Genomic DNA, 23,616 nt, shown 5'->3' with positions numbered 1-23,616 from the left:
TATTAAGTTCAAAAGACTTGACCTTATCCACGTTTTGCCAGTAAATAATATTTTCATGATTTCACAATTAGAAAGGTAAAATGCTAATTCAGACGCATGCAAAACGTTTTTCTTTTTCGGTCAGCACTAAACAAATACATGCACATCTATGAACCAATGAACACATAACTATAAAGAAATATATTATGCTCTGTTAACCACTAGTGGTAAAAGATCAAAGAATATAGCAAATTACATTTTTGGACGACACATGTGTCTAACATTTTCCATAAAAGAACCTTTTTGTAAATTATTGGTGATATTCATATAACTAGTCATCAAACTAAAAACTTATATGCATACATTTACTGATTTACACATATATCATCTATATGTGTTTTTTAGGATTATAGTTTTTTACTAAAAAAAATTCTGACGAAGAGAAATGATATTTCTCTTAATTTCAATTTTTAATTTAATGATACTAGCGCTCTCTTTTGTTCACAGATCAGTATACTTGAAGAAGTAGTTGATTGTTGGATTTCGTTGGTTTTAAATCCAATAGAACTTCGTGGATCCTTCTGCGGTGAAGAATAAACATGAAAAATTCTTAACAGCTAGCCTAGATCATTGGTTCTCTTTAAAAGATTTTCAATTACTCGATTAAGACACTAATCACCCATCTTTATGATCAAACATTCAATGCCAGTGCACAACGTGGACGGTCCAAAAGACCGTACGTAATATACTTTCCATAAATATACAATTAAACAATATAAATATAGTCAGCCAACCTGTATCTTTGGTTTTTTCGACTTCCCAAATCGCGATCAGAGCTTTAAGCACATGGTTAAGAATTAAACAAATCTTGTAATCAGCTCCTTAATTTAAGATTATAAATTCCATAAATAGACTTCTGAAACGTGGCATGTCTATCAACTCCACAGGCGTCCCTAATGACAGCTAAAAGAGGAGGCTTTTCTAGATTGCTCTCATGGGTTTGGTCCAATAGATTCGTGGGGTGTATTGTATTACTGAAAAATCTCATAATCAAAACTTAATAAATCTAATCTATTAAAACTGAAGTACATTGAGGATTTAGCCCTAAGTTTTCCTCAATATTTACAAAGGATTGCCACTGACATTAAAACAAATCTTAAGGCCTAATAATAATCAAATCGGTTAAACATTTTCCATTAAATATAACATGCCTTATATGTAGATACCTCATTAAAAGTTTTAATACGACATTACCATATGTATCAAGCAAATTGGTTTTATCTTCTACTTATATATATTGTCATCATCTTCTACTTATATAGTATTACATTTATAAAGGTTCTCGGCCTTTCTTAAATTGTGTTACTGTGTTTCATTGAACTGGTGATTTTATAAATTGTGTTAATGTTTCATTGAAAAATTGGTGGTTGGTTTATGTTTTAGTTTTTCAGATACATCTGTTAACATGTCAAGAAAGTTGGTTTAGAGGTATACTGACTTCGTGTTTAAACCATAGATATTATATATCATATGTTTTAAGCTTGGAAGTAAATATATTTTAAGCTATCACTTTGTTTAGTATGACCAATAGTTTCTAAAATAACGTACGTTTTTAAAAAACTTACTCAGAAACTTCATAAAATCCCACAAAATATATAGGAGATATTATAAAACAACAAACTAACGATTAGATTGTCAGTATATTCTTTAACTTCAAATATTCTTAATAGTTATGATATGATTAGTGTATAACTCAAAATTTCCTAAAATTTAGCTCTACCATAACCTTAAAAGGCTTCAAATCTTTTAGTTCTCACAAGAAAATCTAATAAATAAAACAAAAAATCACAACTTTTTTTTGTCATCAACTTATACAGACTGATACTGATTTCGTGAACCAAACCGGAAAAAAAAAACACAGTTTTATGATCGTAATTGTCACAATATTTTTTACTTCCTAAAAATATTCCTATTATTTATGACATGGTGAAAGTTAGATAAATAAATAAAGTTACTCATATAAATAAAAACTTTGCTATAAATGTTATAGTAAACAAATATTTAATACCGATAAATGTAAAAAAAAATATACACTACCGAAAACTATAGAAAATATTGATATATAACTCTAAGAATATATACCCGCACGGGCGTGCGGGTTAAACTCTAGTTTACATTATTTCCTTCTACATCCGCTCTTGCAGCTTTAAACATGATCTTATATGATTTTCATGGTGGTCCAACTTTATACATGGCACAACATGAAGCATGATTTTCATGGTGGTCCAACTTTATACATGGCACAACATAAATTTATAAATCTTATCAAAACACTACTACGTCTAGATTGGCTGCTAGAAAATAATTAATGATAATAACCAATCAGGTAAGATCTACTTTAGCTCTTAATAACTCCAATAAAAAGTTAAATACCCAAAATGTATTAATCCAACATACCGAAATACATGATCTTCTACTAGTTCGCGCTTACAAATTCAATTATTACTTCTAACCAATAGCTGAAACTTGACTTTTTAGGTCTATTAACTATTCTCCTAATAATAAGCAACTGAATTTTAACATTGTAACACTACGACTGATAATTTTCATGCAACTTTATTTCAAGATCGTAGGTAGGATAATATAGGTTAATTTGACTACGTTAGTTTAATAGTACGCCTTCAAACACGTCAAAAGACACCCATAGATTAGCCACTAATAAATCAATCAGTCATAGCAGTCACATTCAAATACTATAATCCCCTATTTATTAAAAGAGATGCATTGTCATTTAATGCATTCACATTACGTTTACCACGTAGCAGCTTCACAGCGATTTGAGAACAAATACGCTTACGTGTCACGTGCAGAAAGCTCTCGGCTAAACTCTACATAAATACGTTCACACTATATACTATTTTACGTTTGTTTCAATATAAAATTCACATACACGGTTCTACGAGTTATACAAAGTTCTACATAGAAAAATAATTTACAAAAAATCATTATTGTCTATTCTTGTTTTATTTTTACTTAATTTATTTTAATAGAATATTATCTTGCATGTGTTATTTTGAAGAAAAAAGTTTTTTTAGTGTTACGGTATCTCCTATATATTATTTGGGAATCATTTAAAAAATATGAACCTTATTTTTGTAAGAATTAAAAAAGTACCTCATCCTATATTGCACTTGTGTATACTCCTATATTGCACTTGTGTATACATTCGAAATCCTATTTCAAAAGAATTCTAAAACACTTTATATAAACTGTAGTCTAAAAGTTATACTCTCTAGCATTACATTGGTCGCATATATCTTTCCTTAAATAAAACCTACGGAATTACCTAATGAGATTAAAATATATATACGACAATTAATAATCTTAAATAATAAAGATTTGATAACAATTTGTATACTTTCTATCATTTTTGTTTAATTCTTTATTATTAAAATAAATTACACAATTACATTAGTGATATTAATAAAAAATAGTTTTTTTTGTATATGTTGTATTTTGAATTTTTTTAAACGAGTATAAATTACTAAAACTGTTAAAAATCTTATATAAACTTTTGTGATCAAGGTTTAATTTTTTTTATATTAGGATATAAAACCGTATGAATAAATAATTTTATTTTAATAGGTTTATATATATATATATCGTTTAAATTAAACTATACATCGTATGAAAATACATACTAATGTTTTGATATTTGCATTGAACATATATTGAAAAATTAATATTTTAATTTTGAAATCTTCATTGTTTTTTTAAATGATTATAAATCATTGAAACTACTAAACATCCACATTAAAAAAAATGGTTGGTGTAAAATTTTGTTTCACAAATATGTAAATAATCATAAAATCACATGAGTAGAAACCTCATTAAATAAAATCAATATTAAAAGTAATATCTATGTTAATATCATTTAAATTTAATTACATATTATATACGACAAATAAAAGTATTTGTTTTGATTTTTTTACCCTAAAATGATTACAAAAAACAAGAGTGATCGTTTGATTTATATGCGCATACCATTTATTACATATAGTAATTGATTTCTTAGTTATTTAATATATATAATTATTATTTTATAATTTCATAATTTGCAGAAAAACAGCAAATAAGTAGTAAATATAAAATATTACACAATATGATGCGTGCAATTGATATATGTAGTATATAATTTTCATAAGTTTCAGTAAAAGGAATGTTTGTATTAGCTAGAAAGATTGATGAATAAGCGAAGAAGGTATAAAATAATTAAAATTTAAAATCATGCAATTAATTTATCAATATCTGAATTATTCGAAGGTTCCACTAAAAATGTATACTAATATTAATGAAGCAAATAATGTCTTAGTGTCAAATGATGATTTATGTTCTTATAAATTATATTTTTGTAACTAAAACAATACTAGAAAAATCATTTCGATTGAATTAAATAAACACAAACAAAACCAAAATAAAACGAATAAAACACAAACCAAACTAAATTAAAACTAAATCAAACACAATCCAAACCGAAATAAAACTAAACACAAATTAAATCAAACTAATTTGAATTTATTTTGGTTAAGGGTCTTTTAGACTTTAATAAACCAAATCGAACCTAAACCCGTAGGTTTTTTTAACAAAATCTAAACATGTAGTTAAACCGACATATTTATCCCTAATAAAACCGAGATATTTCTGATTTGACATCATTTATTAATATTATATATTTTAAATATTTATCATAAAATTCACCCTGCGTAAGGCGCATGTCTTATCCTAGTCAATAATTAATAGTTGTGTATATATGGACGAACATGCACCTTATACAGGCATGCATAACGATGCTTATCCATTTGAAAGTCCAAAAGTAAATACTTTGGGGATTCTATGAAACAAGAAAACGTCTCAATCTATCAAAAATTCAAAACGCATACTGATATGTATTGAACAAAATGGATGTAGCAAATCCAAGACACAAAGGACTTGCAAACGCGGGACATGAAAACATGTCTTTTTCATGAATGAGACATGATAAAACTATATTCTAATCGAGAATAACATGTAAAACTTTGTGAAAAATAAAACATAAGTGAGACTGAGACATGAGAGTTAGTTTTCGCAACTATTTCAAGCTAGCAACAATAATGATTAATTATACATTAAAAATTGTAAATTGTTTGATAGATTTCTCATTTTTAAAACAGCAACCTGTTGACAATGATAAGCCCAATCTTAATTAACCTAATATTCAAAAGGCTTCTATTAGATATCCTAAACAGGCTAATAACTATAAAGCCCGATAAACTAGTCATAGACTTGTAGTACAAACCAACAAACTTAGCCCAACTCATATTAATCGTAACCTATATGACGTCGTTTAGACCTGACTAATGTTTAAGATGGACTCTATCCGTGGAGGCTCACCTTATGGAGCCCGTGTGTTCGCTGGTCATGGCTAAGAGAAGCAACAGAGACAGAACTGGATCTTGCTGAACATCGGAGAAACCTACATGGCTGCAATACTCAAGAAAGACTAAGCACAACCTTATTATAATATTTTTAGTTATTTTTATCTGTCTCTTAACTACACTCCACAAAGTTGTCAAAAAGAAGAAAAAACTACTCTCCACAAAATGTAAATTACTGTAAAATACATTTTTGATTTTTATTGTGTGTTCTTTTGTTGTAGTTTTCTGGTAATTATCAAAAAGATGTTATATTTTACTGAATTTAAATTGCTATGAAGTACAAAAAAATGTAGGATAAACTATACAATTGTTAAGCAAAAAAATTATAGAAAACATATTGTAGTTGCGTCAGCTATTAGGATTCCTAGGAAGACGTGAGTGAACTCTATCTGTACTTTATTATCATCTCCCCCTCTCTCTCAATCTCTCTCTCTGCATCTGTGTGTTGGACATCGACACAAGACTCAAAATAGCGCAAAATTTTATCTGAAACAGAAACCAAAAACACCGAACATGTCTGAGATTCTCTCTTCCCTAAGGTCACTAATGGCCTCTCACTCTCCTCCTCTCGACTCTCTCGTCGTCCCTTCCGAAGACTATCACCAGGTTCCTCCTCCTCGATTCATGATCCGATCTTTGAATCAATATAAAGTTCCGATTTTTATATTTTTTTGTTTAATCGGGGTTTGTGTGTTTCAATTATAATAGAGCGAGTATGTTTCTGCTCGAGACAAACGCCGTGAGTTCGTGTCTGGATTTACTGGAAGTGCAGGTTTGTGTGTCTTGTTCTGTATTAATCGTTGAATTGGATCTTTAATTCGGAAAGACTTACCCTTTTTACTGATCTCTCTGTCTCTATCTCTGTTTTGGGTTTTTGATAGGTTTGGCGCTGATCACGAAGAACGAAGCAAGGCTTTGGACTGATGGACGCTACTTCTTGCAAGCCATCCAACAGCTTAGCGACGAGTGGACACTCATGCGTATGGGTGAAGATCCTCTTGTCGAAGTTTGGATGTCTGACGTGAGTCACTCACTATGATCAATGACTTTTGACATAGTTTCTTTTGGTTTTAACTGTTGTCTTTCTTTGGGATATGTTAGAATCTGTCTGAGGAAGCAAACATAGGTGTTGATCCATGGTGTGTCTCCGTAGACACCGCCAACAGATGGGGAAAAGCCTTCGCTAAGAAGAGTCAGAACCTTGTTCCGACGACAACCGATCTTGTGGACGAAGTCTGGAAGAGCCGTCCACCTTCCGAGATGAACCCTGTTCTTGTCCATCCCTTGGAGTTCGCTGGCCGCTCTGTCTCCGAGAAGTTAACAGATCTGAGAGCAAAGCTTAAGCAAGAGAGTGCGCGTGGTTTAGTCATCGCTGCTCTCGACGAGGTCGCTTGGCTATACAACATCCGTGGAACGGACGTTGCTTACTGTCCCGTTGTTCACGCCTTTGCGATCGTTACAACCGACTCTGCGTTCCTCTACGTGGACAAGAAGAAAGTATCCGATGAGGCGAGTGAGTACTTCAAAGGGCTTGGCGTAGAAGTCAAGGAGTACACGGACGTGATCTCAGATGTGGCGTTGCTCGCTTCGGATCGACTCTTTTCGTCGTTCTCATCTAAAAACGAGGCTGCTACTAAGGACATGGAGATTGATTCTGAGAAGACTGATCGGTTGTGGGTGGACCCTGCTTCTTGCTGCTATGCGCTTTATTCCAAGTTGGAGGCTGATAAGGTCCTTTTGCAACCATCTCCTCTCTCACTCCCAAAAGCCTTAAAGGTAAATAATTAATAACTAATGAATACTCTTTTACCAAAAAAATTACTTCTGTTAGCTTCTTTACTTTATAGTATTGGTTCTTCTCTTTTTTATGTTAGAACCCTGTTGAGCTCGAAGGACTCAAGAAAGCACATGTTCGTGATGGTGCAGCTGTTGTCCAGTTCCTTGTTTGGCTCGATCAACAGGTAACTGATTATACAATCTTGAACACTACTGTATAGAAGATTTTCATGTAACACTTGTCTTTGTGAAACTCCAGATGCAGGAGCTTTATGGTGCATCTGGATACTTTATGGAAGCAGAGGCAAACAAAAAGAAACCAACCACTAAGCTTACCGAAGTGACTGTGAGCGATAAGCTGGAAAGTCTCCGAGCTGCCAAAGAGGTAACGTTTTTATATAGTAAACATCTTTTACTGTGAGAGCATCTTAATAATGTATATAACGTTTATGTTCATGTGGTTGCAGCATTTTAGAGGGTTAAGCTTTCCTACTATATCATCTGTTGGTTCAAACGCTGCCATCATTCACTACTCGCCAGAGCCTGAAGCTTGTGCTGAGATGGACCCTGACAAAATCTACTTATGTGATTCAGGAGCACAGGTTTAATATCTTCACATGATTTGAGTTATATACTATAACCTTCCTATTATATGCTTTCTAACAAACACATTTTGTTTTGAGTGAAGTATCTCGATGGAACTACTGATATAACAAGAACGGTTCACTTTGGGAAACCTTCAGCTCATGAGAAGGACTGTTATACCGCGGTAAACAATGATTACTTTCTGAAGAAGAAGATGACGTTTGTTATTGATTCTAATATGTATGTTTAATTGGGATGCATCTTTAGGTGCTCAAGGGTCATGTTGCACTTGGGAGTGCTCGGTTTCCTAAAGGAACAAACGGTTATACACTTGATATTCTTGCAAGAGCTCCTTTGTGGAAGTATGGTTTGGATTATCGACATGGTACTGGTCATGGAGTTGGCTCTTACCTTTTCGTTCATGAAGGTAAAGTGATTAGAAGAAACCTCTTTTTTTTTATTATATCTTTCTTGTGTGTAAAGTAACAGGTGTTGGGATGTGTGCAGGACCTCACCAAGTTAGTTTCAGACCTAGTGCTAGAAATGTACCCCTTCAAGCTACCATGACTGTAACTGATGGTCTGTCTGCAACAAAAGCTCTATATAGATGTTTATCCTTTAACCTTGCATTCTAAGAACCGTGGTTTGTTTTGTTCTTGATTTCGCAGAGCCTGGTTACTATGAAGATGGGAACTTTGGTATTAGGTTAGAGAATGTTCTTGTTGTCAATAATGCTGAAACTGAGTTTAATTTTGGTGACAAGGGCTACTTGCAGTTCGAGCATATCACTTGGGTACTTGCTTGCTCACTGTCTCTTAACTGTTCTTGGTTTTAATATCTGTACGCATGTCTGAGTAACTCTCCGTCTTTCTCTGTCTCTCTAGGCACCGTATCAAGTGAAACTTATCGATCTAAAGCAGTTGACAGGAGAAGAGATCGATTGGTTAAACACATACCATTTGAAATGCAAGGACATCTTGGCTCCGTTCATGAACCAGACCGAAATGGAATGGCTCAAGAAAGCTACCGAGCCTGTAAGTGTATCGGTTTGAAATTCCTCACGGATGTAGATGTTTAGCAAATGGCTTCTTCGGTTGTTTCGCTGTTAAACCAAACATAATTGTACGTCAACAACACAGATGCTTCTCCTTGGTTTACATTCAGACATCCACAAAATAAAAGGCTCATGTTTCTTGAACAACAAGTCCTTGTTTCTACTTTGTAGCTTACCGCGTTGAGAGCTTCATCTACCGTCTTATTCTTCAGTTCCTTTAACATTTTTTTCTCATCTCTACTCCTTCTTCATCATCCATCACTATCTTCACCATTTCAATCATCTCTTTCTTCTTAACAATCCCATTGCCAACGTTAATGCTGAATCTACTTTTGTCGATGATGGATGTTCGGTTTGGCTCTGCTATACTTGCACTGCAATTCGTTTTGCAGAAAGATCGAAAAAAACATGAGAACAGCGACTTCTAAAGAAACTGAAATGATCTGAGATTGCTTGATGTTCTGATTCTTTTAATATATGTGGGAGACCATTAATACTATGTATACCATAGCAGGAGTTATAAGCCAAACCAAATCAAACTGAATTTGAGGAGAACCATAAATATTAGACAAAAGATCAAGCATGTTACACACAATCCACATTTTTAGAGTTCTCAGTTCCTTTGTCCAACTCTCACGAGCTAAAAGTTTCAGAAAGATAATGAGCTACGGGGGGAAAGGGTTTTCATACGCACAAGGTAGTCTTACAAAAACAAGGGTTCTTTGAGAAATACAATAAGCAGATAAAAAGGGTTTTTGGTTCTTCTCTTTTTGCACGAAGAAGACAAACCAGAGCTTTCAGTTTTAGATACAGCGCGGGAAAAAGGTTTGACCAACATATCCACCGGTCATGGCCCTCCGGACATTGGTCTCAAATAGCTTAGGGTTGTCCCTTAAAACTTGTGCTGCATCATGGTTCAATGGATCTTCAGAATTGGGTTCCTGTAATGAAAACAAACAAAATTACTCAGTTAACGAGAATCACATAACACAAACACTATGACTCTACCTATCAGGCTAAATTTTTTGTTTTACCGTGAAAAGATGGAAGAGTCCATAGATAACAGTGTTGATGTTGAGAACTGGTTTCCAGTCTTCACGCAAGATGTTGAGGCAAACGTTTCCTTCCAAATCGATATTGGGATGATAAACCTAAGCAAAGCAAACAATCAGGTAAGTAAAGATGGATTGGAGGTATAAGGAATGAGAAAGAAGGAAGGATCGTATTCGTACCTTGGTTTTGCATTTAACTTTAGGAGCTTCATGTGGATACACAGGAGAGACTTGGAACGTGAAAACAAATGTACCATTACTGTATCATTATTCACAAGATAGAAACAAATGAGTTTCCGAACCGTTATAACTGTGACCATGAGTTATATGAACAGGGGAGAAGGCTCTACTTAACTGGTAGTAACCATCATCAGGTTTAATGGAGACTTCAAAGTTCATCAAATCATCTTTGCCATTAGGAAACGTTATCGTACACGAGCTTGGAAGGTTCAACTCTGATATATCTACACCAATCAAAGATCTGAATAAAATCAAAATTTGAAGAAGAGAGAGACCATAAGATATAAAAGGGAATATACCTTTGTGAAGACGAAGTTCACCAGCAGATTGCTTCTTAACAGAAGCTCCTCCTCCTCTACTAGCGTTCTGAGCTTGTTCTCTTTGCTTTTCCTTTACTTTAAACAACCCAATCATTGCTTCTGCTTCTGACCTCTCTTTTAAGAAAACTCACACGACAGTTGTCACAAATCACAAGCTACGTTTAAAGCAGTAGGACTGAGATTCAAAGCTATCAGAATTTTCAGACAACAGATCGAAAGGAAAGGGCTTTAATCTTAGTTAGAGAGCTCAAAGATCGAAACTTTCCTACACAAGTCACATAATGAGTCGAAAAAGGAAATACAAAATAAAAACTAAAACTTTATACAAAATAATGAATGACTGAGGAAGCTTACAAGATTGTAATTTCGTTACGGAACACGAGATCGGAACAGATTAACGACTGAATCAAAGCTCTCGCTGATTCTCGTCCCCGGAAGCTAAACGACGAAGTAATGACACACTCGTTTAGCTTTTACTCGACGCTGAGTTAAAACGAAATCTTTACACGAATCGGCCCATTAATAATAGTAGACCCATTAGGCCCATTTAATATGTTTTACCAATAATTGTCCAAAGGGGATTTGACGTGTATGCACGTTTTATGCCTAATAGTAGACCAATTAAAATGGAATCTCTCTCATGCACTCCCCCAAAACGTTTCTTCAGGTGATATAGAAAAATACTGAAAGATTGAAAACAATATTAAAGCACAAACCTTTATATTTGTCTATTTTGGTTCAATCATTTTAGAGATAGTACTATACTATACTATGTATTCGAGTTTTAAAAAGTAACAATCAAAACTCTGACATGTGCTAAATATATCGCATGAAAAAATATTGAATACAATTCGACTCGAGTTAGTGGATATAATCAGTCTGTTATTCTAGTCTTCACAAATCACAAGCTTATAAAGTTATTATTATTAAAAAAAATCTAAACATGAATTTCACAAAAATAAAATAAAGATTTTGGAGGAAAAAATAAACGTGACAATAGTATATTTCAAATTAATCAGACAATGGAAGTGAAGAAGAAGGTGCTGTTTAATTATAAAACATACATCGTCATCTCCATCACAGACCCTTTATAATGCTCTACACTCTAGTAATGGCCATCCCAAGTCCCAGTTGATTTTGACTCAAACCTTCCCACTTTTCTATAAAAGATCATCTTCTTCAACCTCTCAAGTTACAGATTATAAATGGCTTCAGTAACTATGATCAGTTCATGGGTTCACCACAATCATCACCGCCACCCTTCTCCTTCTATCTTTACTCCATTCAAAACACCAAGATCTTCTTCCTTCATAACTCTTAAACCTATCGTTATCAACCCAAAACGCACCGTTTCATCATCATCATCATCATCTTCCTACATCCACAATTACAAATCTTCATCCTTCGACTTCACGTCTTACATTGTCCGCAAAGCCGAGTCCGTCAACAAAGCCTTGGACATGGCCGTTCCTCTCCAAGAACCGCTCAAGATCCACGAAGCCATGCGCTACTCTCTCCTCGCTGGAGGCAAACGCATCAGACCCGTTCTCTGCCTGGCCGCTTGCGAGCTCGTCGGAGGCGAACCCTCCGTAGCTATGCCGGCAGCTTGCGCCGTCGAGATGCTCCACACCATGTCGTTGATCCACGACAACCTCCCGTGCATCGACAACGACGATCTCCGCCGCGGGCAACCCACTAACCACAGAGTCTTCGGCGAAAACGTCGCCGTTTTTGCCGGAGACGCGCTTCTTCCCTTTGCATTCGAGCATCTAGTGACGGCCACGAGTCCCGAGGTCTCTCCGGTGAGGCTGGTTCGAGCCGTGGGAGAGTTGGCTAGAGCCGTCGGCGTCGAGGGCGTCGCGGCTGGACAAGTGGCTGATATAAGCAGCGAAGGGTTAGACTCGAACGACGTCGGATTGGAGCGTTTGGAGTTTATACATTTGCGCAAAACGGCGGCGTTGCTTGAAGCCTCTGCGGTGCTCGGAGGGATCGTTGGTGGAGGGAGTGACGATGAGATCGAGAGGCTGAGGCAGTACGCGAGGTGTATAGGTTTGTTGTTTCAGGTGGTTGATGATATCTTGGACGTCACGAAATCGTCTCAAGAATTAGGTAAAACTGCTGGGAAAGATTTGGTTGCTGATAAGTTGACGTATCCGAAGATTATGGGGTTGGAGAAATCGAGAGAGTTCGCTGAGAAGTTGAGTAGAGATGCTCGTGATCAGCTTTTAGGGTTTGGTTCCGACAAGGTGGCTCCTTTGTTGGCTTTGGCTAATTTCATTGCCAATAGACAGAACTGAACTGTGTCTTTTTCTCTCTTTCTTGTCGGAATCAATAGACATTTACTCTCTGATCTTGTTTCAGATTGAATTGTGTAAAATATTGGAGAAGCTGAAACAGATTATTGTGCCTGTTGATGTAATCTCTATGTTTCCGTGTACTACAAGATTGGATAGTGTTTGCAGTTTCTGACTAAACAGTTTAGTCCATTAGGAACTTTTTAAGGCCCAAATTGTAGCACTGGGCTATCAAAACCGATTCAATCTTTCAACATTTCTTGACCCTATAAAATTTTTCTTATGTCAAACATTAAAAGAGAGTGAATTTTGAGGTCTGGTGGTGATGAAACAGGCTGGCAAGCTTAAGTGGTCAAGATACGTTGCAGAACATACACGTTGATCTAGACATGGACCACGAATACCACATGGACGTGGCCATCCCATGCCGGGGCTCCCACTTGAACCAATCAAATTGAGATGTGCTTTGCGTTTTCGCGGACCATTTTTAGTCAAAAACTTTCACAATCATTAAACTGATTCATCAAAATCATTGCAGACTAGTTATAATCATATATTGAATGGTTTCGAAATAGTCTAAACATGCGTATTGGAAAAATGGTCACTCCGTCTCCATCTATCGAGTTTATACATTTCATTGATATCAGAGATATAACTACTGTTCGTAACTTATAGTGGTCCAACTATAATATATAACGAAACGAAAACCGTGCTGGCAAGTTAGCAAAGAAGGTCTTCGAGCTTGAATAGAATGAAAAAATTTCAATACTCTCCCATCTTTAATTTATTGTATGTCTTTCAAACAGTTTACTAATCAAATGACGTTTACAAAAATTATAGTGCTATAAATAAGTGTTTAAGTATAATGTTATCTCGTGTAGGAAAATATCAGCAACAAATTGTTACAAATTGGGAAAATTCCTTAAAAATACACAGACTGAATTTTTTTTGCTGAAAAAATACACAAACTTTTTTGGCTTCCCGAAAAATACACAAACTAATTTTGATTGTCCATAAAATACACGAACTTTTGAATTTCGAAGGTTTCACACCTCGATTTTAACGGTGTAAACAGTGACTAACAGAATAGTAAGACGCCGTTAACTCTGATTAAAAAGTTCATGTATTTTATGGACAACCAAAATTAGTTCGTGTATTTTTCGGGAAGCCTAAAAAGTTTGTGTATTTTTTCAGCAAAGTTAATTTAGTATGTGTATTTTTAAGGAATTTTCAAATGGAGTTTGGATATTTCATATACTATTCAGAGGCTAACTATCTGGACCCAATACATATCCAAATTTTTATATTTGTAAACTTTCGGTTTGGTTTTGGACCAAATATTTTCGATCTAAAAGATCCATATCCCGAAAAAACGGCCCAAACCCGACCCAAAGACCTGAAAAAAACACATTCTCTATCACATGATACAGATCCGAAATTTTATATTTGTAAAATGTCTAGACATTTTAGCCGGATTCAAAAACTTGAATCAGAACTAACCCAAAAATATTCTATCCAAAACCAAACCAAAAGTTTACAAATATTTGTTGAGTCCAATTTAGTCGAAATCTATCATATATATATCTAAAAATTCACAAACAACTCTAAATTTTACACTGAAAGTTTCATATTAATTAAAAATGTTTCTGTTACAAAAACAAAACTAAAATTATTGCAAAAATAATAACAAAATTGTTACCAGAAAGATCTTGTCGGATTGAATCTATTCGTGTCGATTTTATTAGGCCCAGGTCTATTCGGATCGGTTCTTTTTGGTTTCAATTCTTTCAAGTAGAAGAGTTTTGGACCCAACAAATATTTGTAAATTTTCGGTTTGGTTTTAGACCGAATATTTTCGGATCAGTTCCAATCCAAGTTTTTGAATCCGGCTAAAATGTCAAGATTAGGTCTAGATATTTTAGCCGGATTCAAAAACTTGGATCGAAACTGATCCGAAAATATTCGGTCCAAAACCAAACCGAAAGTTTACAAATATAAAATTTTGGATATGTATTGGATCCAGATATTAAGCCTCTGAATAGTATATGAAATATCCAAACTCCATTTGAAAATTCCTTAAAAATACACATACTAAATTAATTTTGCTGAAAAAATACACGAACTTTTTAGGCTTCCCGAAAAATACACGAACTAATTTTGGTTGTCCATAAAATACATGAACTTTTTAATCAGAGTTAACGGCGTCTTACTATTCTGTTAGTCACCGTTTACACCGTTAAAATCGAGGTGTGAAACCTTCAAAATTCAAAAGTTCGTGTATTTTATGGACAATCAAAATTAGTTCGTGTATTTTTCGGGAAGCCAAAAAAGTTTGTGTATTTTTTCAGCAAAAGAAATTCAGTCTGTGTATTTTTAAGGAATTTTCCCTTACAAATTGGTCAAGAGATCCAAAAAGCTAGAAAAATGGTCCTAGCTAATTTTGTTCTTATATGAATTTAGACGAGGCAAATGATATTAGGTCCATTTTAGATGCAAAATAAATGCAAAGATAGTATTGGGAAATGGAGAGGCTCCAGACCATGAGAATGTTGGTCCCTTGGACCTTCACACATAAAAACAGTTTTACTTCTTTTGTTTTTCTTGATTTGATGCCATTTATCTTCCAAGTAAGACAAACACTATATGGTATCTTTTTAGCTTCTTTTTTTTTTTCATTCTCTTCCTTCTTTCTTCCTCAAGAAACACATCATGGCCAAGTAAATCGTCATTTTCTATAGTCTTACTTCGTTACAACTTACATGTACTATTTAGTCACAGTCATGTCTGGCACTCGCTGAGATGTTGAAACTTAAAACATCAAAATACAAACTTACATGTACTATTTAGTCACAGTCATGTCTGGCACTCGCTGAGATGTTGAAACTTAAAACATCAAAATACAAAAAGATAAATTTTCCCTATTTTCATTAATTATAAACGGTAAGAGGTGAGTTGGGTTTGAATATACATGGAGTATTGTATTTTTTTCATATAACAGTCATAGATTTTAGTTATCATATCTTTGTGATATATCTTTGATTCAGTCTTTGTACATCAATCCTAGTGTGTATATCATAAAACCTGGACTGTTATAACTGTCAAAATTATAGATGTTCTCAGTTTTTAATTAATATATAAAAATACTCAATCTTGATTTATATATTTATAGTACGTTTATTTTTGTCGTTAGAAATGATCAGTAGTCTAGTTATAGATGTTCTAATGGACCCAAAATCGTAAAAACTTGACCAGGTAAGAGTTAGTATACTAAGGCCATGTCACTTGGTAATAGATGGAAAACTGAATTCGAATTGAATATAACTTCTAAGAAGATGGAATTGTATAACTAATAAGAAGATGACGACTCATTTTAGGCTTGTAAGGACCTTTATGTAATCCCTAAATATAAACAAATAACTTCTATTCACTAACCAGCTTTGTTTATTTGTCACAACTCACAAGCATCTACGTTCGTTGTCCCTATCTACCAACTCATGGCTCTCGAAAAAAATTTCCGTTCAGAATGATCCAATATTTTTCAGCCAATGAGAAGAAAGAGTATAGAAACATCAAGGAAAATGCCAATTAAATAATTTCTCGTCGTTTTACTCTCACTTTACATTAATAAGTACACACATCTATATATAATTGTTGCTCGCGGTGAAAATCTGATCGGTTAGAGCTTAAAATCATTAGGTGAGGGATCTCCTTATCTAACATGCTAATTAAATGCAGACCCTTAAAGCTCAATGTTTGATCATTATATATATCTATATTATTAAAAATATTATTAAAAGTGAACTACAAATAAAACTAACCTTCTTTTCAACAAGTTATTGCATTAATTATTTTAAATTTTTCACTTAATTTAATAACATCATTAATTATATTATCATAATAATATTATAGATTTTTATATAAATCAATATTAATGTTGTACCAATTATAAAAATCAAAATGTTTAATAACTGGGTTGTATATGGTTAAACGTTCGGTTTAGTCTATTTTACTAATTAAAAATTTATCCTAATTTCAATCGGTGAAAATTACGTAGCCAAACATATTAAAAAAAAGTTTATGTAAAAAATAATAATAAATTAAATCAAAATAATTAAAACATATTAAATTTATTGTCACCTAATTTTTTACTCCATATAATTATTTTACTAAATAAAAAACTATTTCTATTTCACTTAGTTTAGCCAAACACATAGAAAAAATTCTTTTTATTTGTTTACAGAACAAGTTAAGCATGAACATTCAGGTGCCCATTCAGGTATGAATTGTTTTTTTCGAGTATGATTTTTTTGTTTTAAAATTGAGCCCTACTTTGATATTATAAATTTATGTGCGGGTTTCGAGTTGAGTCCTCTCAGGTATGGATTAGTTCGGTATGATGTATAAGAACTTAAAAATATACAAACATGAAACAACCAATGTATTTGAAACGGATTTGGATATTTGTACCAAAAATAACCATATTACCTGATTCAATGCAGATCTTCTAAATACAATTACTTATATGGTGACACATCAAAATATATAATATTAATCATGAAAAACAATATCAAAGTATAAAAACGTAGAAACCGATATTCGCGCGGACACACTCATCAAACTCTAGTTTTGTTTTATTATTACTACCACATCAAAACTAATTTATATAAAATTGTGATTTTTATAACTAATTAATGTATTTCGCTCGTTGATCCAAAAGGAGACACACGTAAAAGTTCCTATATTCCTATATACAAGATGTACTAATTTTATATAACTAATTTTACATATACAAGATGTACTAATTAAACCAATCGTACACTAAGATAGTAGTGACAGTTTCCAGTTTCATTCTTATACACATTTACACATATCGTACATATGTATGTATGTTTGTATTGAAACCACAAACAAATGCGCAAGTCATAAAGGCAAACCTAAATGCAAGTAGTGAGCTTGTGGTCACACACCATTAGACAAAAACACTATGAAGTCGCAGAATAACAGTGCTTAAAAAGGCAATGATAAAAACAAAACAAAAAGCGAACAATATTATTACAAAATCAGTTAATAAAATAAAAGGAGAAAATAATAGAAAATAAAAATGAGAGGAATAGTTAGATTGACACCAAAAGGACGAGAAATGGAATAAGAAGGGACCATCACTGCCATTCACAACCCCTTTGTGGTCTCGCTCTCCCATTACTCATGAATGAAATTCAAATTTATTTGTTTCTTTCTCATCGTCTTTATTGTATTTTTAATTTGTAAAGTAAATAAAACTTCTTAACAAGTCGAAACATATAGTTAGGAATGAATACATTTTTCATCTAGTTTCCTGCTTTTTGCGAATATAAGCAAAAATTTAACGATGTTAAAACCGAGATTAACGCAAACATATAACTCACGTTCATTATGGTAAAGATAACGCTATCTATTTGGTAAGGCAAACAACTGTTATCCATTTCATAATCTTAAGCCACTAATCAACAAATGTCAACTCACAAAGTTGAGAGGAATAGCATTTTCATACGACGAAGATTGATGGATGGATGGATGATTTGTTTTAAAAAAGACTGATGGATGAGAAATCGAATGATATATTGACAAGACAATAAATCAAACCTATGAGGATATGATCATGTATTATGGGTCGTTGTAAATGCTTTTAGTGAAGAAAAGCTTCTTTGGATATATTTCAAAAAAAAAGAAGAAGCGTATTTCTATTTTTTTCCTTTATAATGGTGGGGTTTTATCTTCTAACTATTTGCAATTGGACACCATCTGATCATATCGAAACTTGATGCTTAGGGAACTCCGATTAGTATTTCTTAACTGATACATTTTTATCTGAATACCAATTATAAAATATATCATGGAATATGAAACCTATTACGATATACATTCATATAAAAACACTTGAATATATGTAATTTGGTATATATCTCACTATTAAGAATTCGTATACCATCATAATTTCTTATTCGCAGAAGTGTATACAATGTCTTGTGAGTTGTTACAAAAAATAAAAATATACCATATATAAGTCTTTGGTTTTCTTATCGAAAACAAAATCGATATGATGAATATTTATGTGAGGTCGAGAAGCGAGAAACGTGTAAAGAATGAATAAGTATGTTGAGGGTTAGAGGCTTGACATCATTGAAGATATTATAAGGCAGATCATTAGGAGGAGCCATTACCAGTTGGCTTTGGTGGGTAAAGAGTATAAATGCCTAAAGAAGAATTCTTCGAAGATCCTCTCCCCACGTGCGAAAAAGGAGGTTCAGCACGCAACGGATGGTTGTGCAAACGTGTGAAAGGAGGGTGGGATTCATGTGAGAGACTCACCCGATTAATTATTTTTCCTAAGGGAACCATATTGAGTTATAAGAAAAAAACAAACCGAATTAAAAAGAGAAAGATATATTGGTAGGAGGGAAGAAGGTTGAACATTTGTTATTCCAGGTTTGTAATTGGAATTTAAAAAAAAAACTGCAACTAAAATTAAAACAGTCTCATAAACATATTTACTATTACTAGTGTTGCATGAATACATGAAGACCTTGATATATGTATATATTGTCTAACTTTGACAGCACACCATGAAATTTACCTCACAAAAGTGGCTAGGATAATCACAATGTTTTATTAACTAAAAATGGATCTATTATTTGCATGTTAATATGATATGTTTATAAAATGATAGATTCCAGCATGGTGTCATGTCACACAAGAAAGTCTCAATTATAAATTATAAAAGTAGACTTACATTATTGCTTTCGACATTTCCATTAGTAAATTATCCCATATACTACGTTGCAATGTCAAATATCTATATGCACAATTTAAATCTGATAATAAAAAAATTAGGTAAGACATACGTGATACGAAATAAGTCTTCAATTGAAGAAATGAATCTCAATATCCTCACTCCCTAACTAATATATCAATCAAGTTGTTTGATCAAGTTAAAACAATTCAAGTTCTTTGGAAAAAAAAATCAAGGTGTTTGATTTTTAAACGCTAACACATGATATATAAGATGTTGAGCTCTCGTTCACACATATCGGTCTCAAGAATTTATCGCTAGTTCTCTCAGATAAAATTTTCAGACCATTTCCGCTTGCTTAAATCCTTTATTCCAATCTAAACGCTTATCTCCAAAGGAAAATATCTACCTTTTTATTTGGCTTAGAAGTTTTCAATCGCTATGCCAAACCATCAAATGTACATATTTCCCTTTTATACTAGTTTTTAAACAAATAAATTGTTAGTGACATTTTTAAAAACATAGGTTAATTTGGATATTTAGGTTCCTACGAATCTACCGGACCTGGAAGGATCCGACTCAAATCTCGTTTGGAAATTTGTAATATTCAAATGAAGTTTGATTTTAAAATCCAAAAACTTGATACCCAAAAAACGGTTCATATTTGAATGGGTATTTGGATGGTCATGTATAACTGATTATGTAAAAAAAAAAAATTATTAACTGGTTTTAATTTTTGTTACAAATAAACTAATTTCATTTAAATCTTAAAATTATTAAGGTTATCATGTAAAATAAACGATTTAGAATTATTGTAAATACAATTAATGAAGTAGTTAGGAAGAACGAAAAAGACGGTGTAGTAAAACACTTAAAATAGGTAAGTTCTATTTTATAAGTTGTAGCAAATGATGTGGAATTAATTAAAAAGACAACAATTGAAGTTATTAGAATTAATTAAAAAATTAAAATCTGTAAAAAAATATTATTTAAAAGTTAAAATATAAGTATTATTTTATATTTAAGATTTAATAGAATAGATTTGAGAAAAAAACCATCTATACAATTTAATAAGCATATCCAACTCATAGTTATTTTAACCTTTATATAAATTGCTCTATTTATAGAGGAATAAATAATATTTTCTATTATTTAATTTATATCTAGAAATTGTTATTTTGGAGAAATACATTAGAGTATAAATCATATTTATTTTAGAGGTGAAAATAGCAAAATACATTGGTGATAAGTCGTTGAAAAATTTATATAATTGCCTAATCCATGTTATCCACCTGAGACGTGATCCTCTATATCATATTATTAAAAGAGAAGTACATATATAAAATACACTTTAGTTTTCACTTTTATTTACAATGGTATGCCACTGACATTAAATAATATTTCCTATTTTAATGATGTCTTTTCCACTTAGATTAATGTGTTTTCCAAAATTAAATTTGAAGTAAATACATAATTAAATGATACTTTCTATTTTAATGCTTTGTCTTTTCCACTTAGATTAATGTATTTTTCAAAATTAAATTTGTATTAAATACACTTCATTAACTTCTCCATTAAATCAATGTCAAATTCAAAAAAAAATATATTTTTATTAGACAAACAATTCTGAAAATTATAATATCAACTCTTCATTTAAAAAATATGAACGAAAAAATTATTAGCAAATTTGAACTAAAACTAGATAATATCCAAACTTGGTATCTAGAGAACCATAACCAAACTTTATCCGAACAAAATATTTCAGATATATTTGAATGTATTTAAAACATATTTATATACTTTAAATGTTAGCTATTTTTCGAATTAATATCCAAGATAAGTTATTTTAAGTTGTTTAAAATATTTGAAATATAAAAAATAATCAAAAGTAAACTTTTAAAGTAGATAAACAATAATCAAAACACCAAAAATACTTAAAATATATATTTATTCTTCATCCAAATATTCAAGTTAAACATATTTTTAATTTTTAATTTAGGTATTTTCGCTTACATTACTCAAATTTACATGTTATATTATTTTTATTTTAAGATATAGAGAAATTTAAAGATATATAAATTTTGAAAATTTAAAAATAGTTTAAACGGGTTATCAAACCCGCAAAGATCCGAATCAAACTGGAACCAAAGGTTATAAATACCCGAATAGAGTTAGAATCTTTAAACTCAAAAAATTCAAATCAGAATAGATTTTAATCGAATTCGAGTGGATACCCAAATACTCACCCTTCCTTAGTTAATATAAAACAATCAAATATTACAAATATACTATTTATTATAAATAAATAAAAACTAAAACTGAAAATTAATATCCGTGCGGTCGCACGGGTCAAGATCTAGTATTGAGTTAAAATAAGAACAAGAAAAACACAGCCGGATCGATTTCAAATTTGTTGAACCAAAAATCAGCTATCTGTCGATTTCATCGGTTTTCTAGATTATCCCCACACGAACCTAATTGGCATTTTAAGAACTTGACTTCAAATCCTTCCTCTTACCTTCAACACGTGCCACACAACACGTCCGGTGAGTGCGAGCTGCCATCTTTCATTTTCTATCTAATGAGTCGAAAATGTAGACGGAGTTTCATCGTACTAGAACCTCAAGTAGTAAAACATTTATGCTGTCTATATCGATGGTCCGGGAAAAAACTAGATTGGATGGATAGTTCTGATAACTTCTGCATATTCTTGCATTGTTATTTAAAACTAGACCATGCTAATTTTGAAAATCACATGTCTTACATAATTGATCTATATATATGTAGGTTACGAGATACTAATAAAAATGCTAATTAATGCGTAACTATCGGTCACTTCAATGAAAAGTCGATTATAAGTGACTAACTTGTGGTTACAACTTAGAATCAATTGATTATGACACACTTATTTGTTTTGGTATAGTGAAATCATTTTAAAAGAATCATAATATCTGTATTAGGAAAGTTAATCTGATTTTTCATAAAAATAACAAACAATATTAATGTCTGAAAGAAACCAGAATACTAGTTTGTTAGGACTGTTTTACAAAGAACATTTATGGTATTCTTAGGAAGGACTAAGGCTCACGCATATGTATTATAAGCTTATTCTATACGTTTCAAATAAATATGTAGATTTCAAAATATATTGGTTTTTAGCTTTTATTGGGGAAGATTGATGTGAGGTCTAACCTATGTAATGTCATCTGACGATTGATGAGCGACGCACCAACAAGGATCAGTTTTGAATGGACGTAATTGACTCTATCTGCGAGTTAACCCAGGGTATTCAGAAAAAAAATGATAGCGAGAGCATACGGGGAATATGGCAGTGTCATAACTTTTTTTTTTTTGATCAAATGGCGGTGTCATAATATTTTGCATGATTTAAGATAAATAACCGCATAGCATATAAAATTAATAAACTAACCAGAAAATAGCTAGAATATTCCTTATATATCAAAAGAGAAAAATTACAACATTTAAACCATGAAGCGTGTCATCACGAGAATAATTTTCAGAATCTTAAAAGAATAAGTTGGTCTATCTAAATATATATTATATTTTCATTAAAATTATCATATAACTAATTATTAATGTAAAAAAACATTTTCATTCTTTCTTTAAATAAAAGATACGGAATTACCCAATCCGATCAAAACATATATGATAATTAATGATTTTAAATAATAAATATTTGATAGTATTTTGTACATCCTCTACCATTTTTGTTTTATTTTATATTAGTAAAATAATTAAAAAATCACGTTAACCATATAATAAAAATTTAGATTTTTCTGTCTATGTTATATTTTGAATTTTCAAAAACGGCAAAAATTAATAAAACTGTTAGAAATTTAAAAAAATTGTGATCAATAGTTCAATTCTTATATAAGAAGATACAAGTGTTCATAAAATTATATGAGTATAAAATATTATTTAATATATATTATACTACATATATATACTAATATCTTTTAGATTAAATTATATGATATAAAATGCATAAATATTTAAATTTATTTTTTTCATCGAACAAATACTAAGAATTTAATATTTAGTTTCAAATTTCA

At 32.0% G+C, this 23,616-nt stretch overlaps 3 protein-coding genes across 6 annotated transcripts; 2 read left to right on the top strand and 1 right to left on the bottom strand.

Moving 5' to 3' along the window:
* Positions 1-5,826: 5,826 nt before the first annotated feature.
* Positions 5,827-9,018, top strand: LOC130500964 (aminopeptidase P1). The gene is made up of 12 exons (XM_056995874.1): positions 5,827-6,059; positions 6,162-6,225; positions 6,335-6,474; positions 6,555-7,229; positions 7,328-7,414; positions 7,489-7,614; positions 7,697-7,831; positions 7,918-7,998; positions 8,082-8,241; positions 8,322-8,393; positions 8,483-8,607; positions 8,699-9,018. The coding sequence occupies exons 1-12, from the start codon at positions 5,967-5,969 to the stop codon at positions 8,864-8,866; spliced, it is 1,926 nt and encodes a 641-aa protein (XP_056851854.1). The 5' UTR covers positions 5,827-5,966; the 3' UTR covers positions 8,867-9,018.
* A 384-nt stretch (positions 9,019-9,402) lies between these two features.
* Positions 9,403-10,960, bottom strand: LOC108820766 (NEDD8-conjugating enzyme Ubc12). Of its 4 annotated transcripts, none has more exons than XM_018593773.2 (6): positions 10,835-10,960; positions 10,460-10,594; positions 10,276-10,384; positions 10,101-10,179; positions 9,903-10,019; positions 9,403-9,809 (listed from the first exon to the last, which is right to left on the bottom strand). In XM_018593773.2, the coding sequence occupies exons 2-6, from the start codon at positions 10,572-10,574 to the stop codon at positions 9,672-9,674; spliced, it is 558 nt and encodes a 185-aa protein (XP_018449275.1). In that variant the 5' UTR covers positions 10,575-10,594; positions 10,835-10,960; the 3' UTR covers positions 9,403-9,671. The 4 variants fall into 4 exon arrangements, with proteins under 4 accessions (XP_018449275.1, XP_056851855.1, XP_056851857.1 ...); XM_056995875.1 differs by having other exon boundaries at positions 10,460-10,745; positions 10,835-10,955; XM_056995877.1 differs by having other exon boundaries at positions 10,460-10,655; positions 10,835-10,948.
* Positions 10,961-11,685: 725 nt separating this feature from the next.
* On the top strand, positions 11,686-12,787 carry LOC108821399 (geranylgeranyl pyrophosphate synthase, chloroplastic/chromoplastic-like). The gene has a single exon (XM_018594439.2). It carries the CDS (start codon positions 11,686-11,688, stop codon positions 12,775-12,777), a length of 1,092 nt encoding a protein of 363 aa, XP_018449941.2. The 3' UTR covers positions 12,778-12,787.
* The last annotated feature ends 10,829 nt before the right edge of the window (positions 12,788-23,616 follow it).

The sequence above is a fragment of the Raphanus sativus genome, unplaced genomic scaffold (assembly GCF_000801105.2).
Source record: "Raphanus sativus cultivar WK10039 unplaced genomic scaffold, ASM80110v3 Scaffold0066, whole genome shotgun sequence".
In the NCBI taxonomy this organism is placed as follows: Eukaryota; Viridiplantae; Streptophyta; class Magnoliopsida; order Brassicales; family Brassicaceae; genus Raphanus; species Raphanus sativus.
The sequence above is the reverse complement of the archived record's forward strand: the minus strand, read 5'-3'. Positions and strand labels throughout refer to the sequence as shown.

Coding starts and splice junctions, on each gene's coding strand:
- LOC108821399 (XM_018594439.2), top strand. CDS start 11,686: ATGGCTTCAGTAACTATGATCAGTTCATGGGTTCACCACAATCATCAC.
- LOC108820766 (XM_018593773.2), bottom strand. CDS start 10,574: ATGATTGGGTTGTTTAAAGTAAAGGAAAAGCAAAGAGAACAAGCTCAG. Junction 10,385..10,459: donor TGAACTTCGTCTTCACAAAG/GTATATTCCCTT, acceptor TGATTGGTGTAG/ATATATCAGAGTTGAACCTT. Junction 10,020..10,100: donor AAGTTAAATGCAAAACCAAG/GTACGAATACGA, acceptor TGCTTTGCTTAG/GTTTATCATCCCAATATCGA.
- LOC130500964 (XM_056995874.1), top strand. CDS start 5,967: ATGTCTGAGATTCTCTCTTCCCTAAGGTCACTAATGGCCTCTCACTCT. Junction 6,060..6,161: donor CTTCCGAAGACTATCACCAG/GTTCCTCCTCCT, acceptor CAATTATAATAG/AGCGAGTATGTTTCTGCTCG. Junction 8,394..8,482: donor TACCATGACTGTAACTGATG/GTCTGTCTGCAA, acceptor TTGATTTCGCAG/AGCCTGGTTACTATGAAGAT.